This window comes from Panicum virgatum, chromosome 6N (genome assembly GCF_016808335.1).
Source record: "Panicum virgatum strain AP13 chromosome 6N, P.virgatum_v5, whole genome shotgun sequence".
Classification (NCBI taxonomy): Eukaryota; Viridiplantae; Streptophyta; class Magnoliopsida; order Poales; family Poaceae; genus Panicum; species Panicum virgatum.
The window spans coordinates 48,113,534-48,122,338 of NC_053150.1; the positions used below are offsets into that span (position 1 = coordinate 48,113,534).

At 39.4% G+C, this 8,805-nt stretch overlaps 1 protein-coding gene across 1 annotated transcript; it reads left to right on the top strand.

Annotated features, from left to right (window-relative positions):
• Nucleotides 1-4,689: 4,689 nt before the first annotated feature.
• Nucleotides 4,690-7,071, top strand: LOC120680269 (methyl-CpG-binding domain-containing protein 2-like). Its single transcript, XM_039961887.1, has 4 exons — nt 4,690-5,234; nt 5,810-5,863; nt 6,070-6,236; nt 6,607-7,071. Exons 1-4 carry the CDS (start codon nt 4,735-4,737, stop codon nt 6,744-6,746), a joined length of 861 nt encoding a protein of 286 aa, XP_039817821.1. The 5' UTR covers nt 4,690-4,734; the 3' UTR covers nt 6,747-7,071.
• The last annotated feature ends 1,734 nt before the right edge of the window (nt 7,072-8,805 follow it).

Genomic DNA, 8,805 nt, shown 5'->3' on the forward strand with positions numbered 1-8,805 from the left:
GTGATTCGGTTTGAATTATTTTTGTTTAGAAAGTTTTTTTCTTTTAAATCTTGTATCTGCCGTATTCGGCTAGGATTTGGTTAGTTTAGGAGTATAAATATCAAATGCACGAAATCTGGAAAAGGTTGATACACATCCAATCAAACAAACATTTATAATTTCCTTGCAATTTACTTTCTCGTCAGCGACTTCACTATTTTCCTTTCTGCGAGTTCTTTCGAGCCGATCAAAGACATCTCACATTCGAACGACTTGATTTGCTGGTAAGTATTCGTTTACCGAGTAAATTTAGTTTTAGTTTACGTGCATATCGTTGTTACTTCATTTAGATTTATTCAATATTTATCGAATTTTATCTAGCGACGGATTGTTTAAGCTTTAATAAAGGATGCATCGCTGTAATTTCGTTTAGTTAATCTACCAAGTTATCCTATCTCTTTTAACTCAAGCAAGGCTGCCATTGCTTCAACATCTTGTTTATTTTAGTTGAGTTCACAAGTTATCGATTTATGTTAATTGCTATAAGACTGCATCATTCGATCTCTTATGCGTAGTCATTAGATTTTACAATTTATCTGACGATCATAGATCTATCAGCTTCTTCTAACAATTTTGTTGCAGTATCTTAATAGATGATAGTTATTGTTATTCTCGTCTAATCATTAAATTAGTCAAGTCTGGTATCATGTTATAGTTAATTTTATTAGCTGGTTCGTTTAATTTGATCTCACTATCTCAAATTGTCTCAATTAGAGTCCTATTTGAATATTATTGTTGAGTTAAATCTTATTAGTTTGGTTCTATCTACTATAACTTGTGTGGTCAATCGGCTATCTTAATCATCACAGATGCGAGTTAAAAGTAAATCTTATAGTAATTAGATTCGTTGGCAAATTTTATTTGATTTATCGCCCTAGCTATTTGCACTATCTCGGTTAAGTCCAACTGATGGTGATGATAAGTTGACTTAATAAGCTAGATATGTTTCTTTACACTTAGATTTGCTCTTAATTCCAGCTGCTATCCATGAATCTGTTCTATAGCCGATGGCTCTATTTACGTACCGAACAGTTCGACAGATACTCCTTTTATGGAACTATTCAGAATCCTACCGATAAGTTCTTTGTTCCTTGCTAATTATTTTTTTTATCAATTACTGATCAAAATGACTGACATACCAAACTTCGAAGATAATATAGGACCCTGCACTCTTCGCTAGAGATAAACAAATCTTCTAGTGCAGTGGGTAGCGTGTCATGATCCGTAAGATTCACGGCTCCGAATTTTACAATTTAATTAATTCTACTGCTTCGTAAAGTTTGTTAAATACATATTTTAATTTTTATAAAAGAAAATCATGATCATGGTTTTTTTTGGAGGAGTCCAGAACCTCCTGAGTTGTAGGTCCGAACCATAACTCTAGCCTCTCTATAAAACTTTCACTAGAAATTTTTCAATTTTTCAGTCATCACTCAACACACTCGGCTTTACTGCACGGTCACCACTCACCAGCTTGGCCGCTCGGTACCCTCCTCTTTACTGCACGGCGCGCGCGTTGGCGCGTTCGAGGTCACCAAGGCGGACGCGGCGGCGTCCGCGAGCAAGCCGGAAGTACGTCGAGGAGCTCCCGCGCGCGCTGCGCCGCCCGCTGGACACCATGGCTCGACGCGACCCCCGCCGGGCGGAGCTCTTCCGGCGGCTCGACGCCGCCTGCGACGCCCGCCGCGGCGAGCCGTCGTCACCACCGCATTTCACCCCGTCTTCGGAGGCTCCCGTGGAGGACGACCAGCCCATCTGGCCGCCCCGCAGCCGCTACTGGGAGCGATACAAGTATACGCTCTGCTCGCTCCTCCTCGTCTCTGTGTTGATCATTGTGGTTTTATTTGCGGTACTCTACTCACACACACCGCATTTTGCCCGGGTTTTCTTTTTGGGGTTTGTTGAATTCCGGTCCTGATGGATTTTCGTATTAGCATCGTATTGTTTCGAATTTTAGATAGAGTTTGTGCTGCGTTATTATGCGCCTGTGTTGTTTCTAGTTTCTACCTTCCAGACGAAGGAATGAGAGAGTTGCTTCCCCTGCTAACTAGAAGGCCAAATAATTTTGCTTGGCGTGTCTTGCAAGCCTGAAAGAAGTGAAAATACAAAATAGAAGTGTGTGCGCTTCAGGGTGGGGGATCATGATTTGTGATGTTGGTTTGATTAGCACTCTACTGTTTGAATACCAGGGGATCATGATTTGTGATGTTGGTTTGATTAGCACTCTACTGTTTGAATACCAGGGGCATGTGTTATTGGTATTGGGAAAATTCTACGTAAACCCCCACCTATCGGCAGTCGGCTACTTAACCTCTCAACCTATAAAACTAGGTATTCCACACCCTAACCTTTCAAAAACGGGACAAATAACCCTCAAGAGGTTTTGTACGGTGGTTCCTTTTTATTTATTTCGAATGAATCATCAAAAAATCATAGTAAATCATAGAAAAATCATAAAATGTAAATACAATTTTGTTGGACTCCACATGAGCAGAACTACATAGTGAACATATAATATGATATGTTTTAATACAATTTTTTTGCTATAGATTTTTATATTCTTTTCTATAATTAATTGGAATAATTCATAACTGCAGTTTCTATAGTTTGATTGTGGTGAAATTTTTATGGTGACCTAATTATTGTATGCTTGAACTGTAGTAAACATTTCATACTCATTGGATCATGGATTATATAGTTATAGATTTATTTAGGGTTTATGCTTGTTAAATCTATAGCTAAGTTATATATGATCCGATAAGTACAAAATTTTTACTATTGTTCAAGCATACAATAGTTAGGCTACCATAAAAATTTCACTGCAATTGGACCATAAAAACTATAATTATGAATTATTCAAGTTAATTATAGAAAAGAATAGATCAAAATCTACAACAAAAATTTTGTACTACAACATACTATATTATATGTTTACTGTGTAGATCTACTCATGTAGAGTCCAACAAAATGGGGATTTCTATTTTATGATTTTTCTATGATTTATTATGATTTTTCGATGATTCATCCAAAATAAATAAAAAAGAAAAAGGCAAAACCACTGTCTAAAAAAATAAAAATTTGGTGGAATACCCAGTTTTATAGGTTGGAGGGTTAAGTAGTTGACTGCCGATAGGGGGGAGGGTATCTAGATTTTTTCCTTGGTATTGAAATGCTGGTTTTATTTCCCGACTAAGGTAAAATCACATGTGTCACCTTTTACAGAAAAGGATGAACAAAAGGTCTGTGGTCTAAACATTTATAGTTCGCCCTTCCATTTTGCACATAGCTAATGGACATGTTTTGTGTCTGAAAATTCTGAAACACATTCATACAAGTTCAAGTCTAAGAAAGTGGCTCACAAGCTTGCAAGAAAACAAGAAATGTTAGCTTCTTAACGTTTCTCTTTAATTTAATGTTATTGGAATGCTGACATAGCTTTGGCAACTTAATGCTGTGTTTCTGACCCTAAAAAAAAAAGGACCCTAAAAAATGCTGTGTTTCTATTGCTAATGATGGATTATATCTAACCTAGGGTTATTGTTATGTGCTGCACTAGCTCTACTTAGTGTACTTATTAAATGTTAGGAAATTATGGCGGACCTTATTGTAACTGGATCAGATTGGTAATTCCTAATCTTACTAATGAGGGACCATCTTCATAAATATTTTTATTTCTAGTGATATCTTGGAGTCAAGCTGAGGAATCTTCATAATTATGTTGTGCTAGTTAGTTCAGTTGTTAAATGCTCAGAATTTATGCCATACCATAGTGAAACCTGACATACAAATTTCCATTTTGATTCAAGAAATACCTTGTTTGGAGAAAAGGAACTTGGTGAACCTGACTGGTTAGGCCCTGCCATTACTAAGGAGGCATCAGCTTCTAATGATTCCTAGTATCTAGCCTACAGATCTTAGGATGTTACACTGCCTCTAGTTAGTTGTAGATGTTGGGTATCTCTACAGTATATTAACTAACCTTATACTGCCATAATGAAAAGGATGTGAAAATACTAGTTAATCATGTGTTTAAGCAAATGCTTCCTTTATCACATCATAGAGAACTTATTAGCAGTGGCCTTATGTAAAGTGCTCTGTAGGAGTCTGTTGCCAACTTGGAATGGTTGTTCTTTTGGTGACTGTTTGATTGTAAATTATAGTTTTGATATTTGTGAACATAGATTCCAGTATTCTAGAATCTAGATATGTTAAGTCTAAGATTTACAATGAATGAGGGTTTTTTAGGTAATCCGCTTTGTATGTCAGTTATGTTGTTTTGTTTCCCTTCTGTATTTTTCAGCTGCACTACTGTGTATCTACAACAGGATATATTTGGTCACTTTTCCGCTTGCATCAAATCTATGTTCCTTAGGGATCTTTTAGACTTGCAGACTTGTCAACCCCAGTTTGAAAGTATCCCTTCTGTAAATTCTGTTTTCTCTGGATCCTTTCTCCAAATTCCAAAGCCAAATGCTTTATATTGCTGTAATTTCCATGGGAGGCTATAGCATCATACTGACATTGGACCTACTAGGCTCAGACATTATTTTGTGCAACGGTTACAATATGTTAGATCTTGGCTAATGCTATAGTTGAACTGCATATGTTATGCATATCTACTCATTGTCTTTTCGAGCTAGATTTTAGCTTCTAACATTATTTTTTTACTATCACTTCAATAGGTCCCTAAGAAATATGGAGTCAAACCAGGAAAATTCCGTGATCGGTCCTCCACCATCTTGGAAGAGACAAAAGACATCTGATAAAGATGGTGACCAGTGTGACGATGCATTGCATCAAATAGTCATTTATAAGAATGACAAAAGTGATAGGGGACAAGATGTGCAGAGTGGAAACCATTGGTCACTTGAACCATCGAAGCCATCAAATATATCAAAGCGTGCATCAGTGAAGATTGGAGCCTTTGCTGCTCAATGTGCTAAATGCCAGAAATGGAGACTTATCTCAACAAAAGAGAAGTATGAAGAAATTCGAGAGCGAATTCGAGAAGATCCTTTTGTCTGTGAAAAAGCCCGTGAGTGGAAGCCTGATGTGACATGCAATGATCCATCAGATGTATCTCAGGATGGCAGCATGCTTTGGGCAATTGATAAACCTGACATTGCACAGGCTCCTCAAGGATGGGAAAGGTTAATTAAGATAAGAGGCGAAGGAAGCACAAGATTTGCTGATGTGTGAGTAACATTTTTCTCTCCGAACCTAGTTAAATGGTTTCTAGTTTGACCGCTTATTTCTGAACAAATGGTATCATAGTTATTACTTACTTCCCAGGATCTTGTGAACTCATATGCATACTTGTGCTGTCTGTTGTATTTCCCCTGGCTGACATATGATCTATGATCTAAGTTCCCAGTCCATGGCAACAAACAAATAAATAAAAAACTAAGTTTTAATTGCTTAAAGGAAACGGGAATAATTTGTATTGTACTAGTTAATATCACACAAAACAGTTCCCCTTCAATCAATATATTTATACCAGCAGCTGATGTTGTTTACTGCAGTCAAATCCTCACCCAGATTCATGTTACTATCATGTTTATGATGTTCTAGCATTGTCATTTTTGTACACCATTTTTCTTCCCCCATCACTAATGTTGAAGATTTGTGTTGGGGATGGAGATACTGGAAAGAGGTAACTTATGTACCCTGCTGCATAATTTGTGTTCCTATGATCAGTAACCCATAAATATATGTGACATTTTGAATAAATATGGTAGAGTTCTTATTGATGTTTTATTCATGATTTCAGGTACTATAGGTCCCCTACTGGAGTTCAACTGAGATCAACGAATGATGTTGAGAAGTATGTCAAGTCCTTTTGGTCAACTACTCAACTCTCATTTTAACCTCTTCCCTTAAGCATATTAGTGCTCATGTCCAGTTTTATATGTATGTAGATTGTGGACTACATGCAAGTAATGGCTATGTACCAGCCTACAATTATTCCCAAAATTATTGATCAATGGTAGCATTTTTATACTTAGTTCTTTGAATTCCATTCTTGGACAGGTACCTCGCACAGCACCCAGAATACGTCGCACAAGGTGTGGGGTTATCTCATTTTTCATTCAAGATACCTGCACCATTACAAAAGGACTATGTTAGAAAGCGTTCCCAGACAAGCCAAAGTGGTCTCACGCGTACAGGATCAAGTAAACTTCTCCAACTGGAAGAAGGTAATGTGATATTGTATATTACATAAATTGGACATTCTACATTCAATGTTTTCTAGTTTGCCTTTTTGCTTGGGGCATGAGTACGGTATATCTTTGAAACCATCTGTTGAATTCATGACCTCAAAATTTGCCAAATGTAGAAATAAACGAACGCTTTGCCGGATGGCTTGTTACTGTGCTATTGGTTGATGTGATATAGCTTCTGGACAGTTGTTTTCCGACTGCATCCATATGGTACATCCAATTGGTTGTTCATTTACAGTTGTGCCTGGGACATTGGCTTTCTGACATGGACTAGTGTTTCGACATTCAACCGATTGCATCTCGATATTCTCAGCCATCTGATCCCATGTTCTGTTTCTTGGTTCAGTGCAACCCATCTCTTGGGCAGCTCCACTGGAGAACAACCACCAGCTGGTGATCTACAACGAAGATCAGCACGAAGTGGTACCATCTGAACTGCCGGAGCCGGCGAAGCCTTGGAGCCTGCCGCCTGCGCCTGCCGCCTAGCCCAACAACCCTGCATCCGGCATGCGCAGTGTCTGACTTTTGGACGGTGTTCGAGTTCAGTGATGCGAAACTATATATAGATGGTGCTTTTACTAGTAGGAGTGTAGGACTGAAAAACTAAAAACTTACTAGGTCCCCGTAGGCCGTAGCACAGCTAAGGTAGCGCCGTGTTCATGCTGTTGTTACTGGTTGGTTGTTTCAGCCACCAGGATCAGACGGCTGCTCTGGTGATCGGTGCTAGTAGTCTCGGTCTGATGATGATGAACATGTGGAAAGGATGGATTTTGGGACGGCAAGAACGTGTCTTCTAGCTTAGTGAGAAGGATTGAGACTTGGGTTGGATTAACTGCTGGTATCCATGTCTCTGGACTTGATGACGTTGCGCTATGTTGTTTGCTTGGTGACCGTCTCGCTATCATTTCGCGTGCGCGAGAGGGCCTCGCTCACCATGCGCGCCGGCGGACAAGAAACAAGCACTCATGCTCTGCTGGTGCCGCCGCGTCCGTGCTTCCTCTGCACTCACCCACCCACCGATTGGGTTCAGACTTCAGAGTTCGTTTCGTCTGCACGCCGTCTCCAGGAATTTGGAGCCCCGGTGTGAAATGCAAATTGGAGCTCTAATTTTTTTAAAAAGATATTTTATCTAACACTACTAATTAAAATTGAGTGGGTGTTTATATTCTTTATTTCTTCTTATATATTTTAGAATAACTTTCTTCTTATATATTTTAGAACAATTTTTACTACTACAAAAACGATTTGAAGAAATGTTTTTTTAGAGGCGATCAAAATGTAACCCACTCCAACAAAGGGAGCGGGGCTACTGTAGCATCTAACTCGTTCCTAGAAAAGTATTTTTAGAACGGGTGACGTCATTACTCGCTCATGAAAATAGGGCTCATTTTTTAGGCAGGTGATGATGTCACCCACCTTTGTAAATTGATTTCTAGTGGCGGGTGATGCTTCCACGTGCTCCTAAAAGTTTTCAGATTAATCTAACCATTAATTAAACCACTAGAGGCGGGTATAATTATCGGATTGTAGAACAAATAAAACATTTAAGCCATTATTAATTAATCTAACCACTAATTAATTACATATGAGATGTTTTCATTTTTAATTTTTGAAAAGGAACAATAATAAGTGATTACTTAAACCTTGGTTCGAGTATTTTATTATTGATTTTTTATCAACCGATTTTTACCAAAGCACCAATCGGTTTTGGGCCAAATAATGTGTGCAGGCTTGATCGAGGAGTAGCGACGCAGAGCTGGCTGAATCGCTTTTTTTATGCTTCTGTAACCCATCTTACTTCACCTTGTTCGGATCACTGTCCTCTGTTGTTGCGTGTCGTGCAGGAACAAGGGAGAAGTGCGGGCGCACAGCAAGCTTACTACGAAATTATGTGGGAAAGGGATGCGTCCCTAGACGAGCGCGTACAGAACGCATGGAGCAATGAAGCGACGCATGGTGACCTGGGAGTTGTGTACTCAACTCTGAATGGTGTGCTTTCTGCGCTAAAGAGCTGGAGCGCCTGCCATTTTGGCTCTGTGCGCAAGGAGTTGGAAAGGCTCAGAATGCAATTGGCGAGCCAGCAGGGCGCAGGTATGGACTCTACAGATATAAGAGAGACAATTCGTTCTATGAATGAGCTCTTGTACAGGGAAGAGATGCTATGGCTACAAAGATCAAGAGTCTCGTGGCTGAAGGAGGGTGATCGGAACACAAAGTTTTTCCACCAAAGGGCGGCTAGGAGGGCTCGGAAAAACAAGATACGGCAGCTGAAACAAGCGGACGGTACTTGGACGTCGGAGACGGGATGCATGGCAGGTATGATCAATAATTATTTTTCTGACCTTTACACGAAAGACCCCGCTGTTGTGCTGTAGGAGGTTACACAGTTGTTCGATCAGTGCATCACGGATGATGTGAATGATAACTTATGCAAGCCTTTCACGGACGAAGAAATTAGTAATGCCCTTTTCCAGATCGGGCCACTGAAAACACCGGGCCCGGACGGTCTTCCGGCAAGATTTTTTCAGAGGAATTGGGGGCTCCT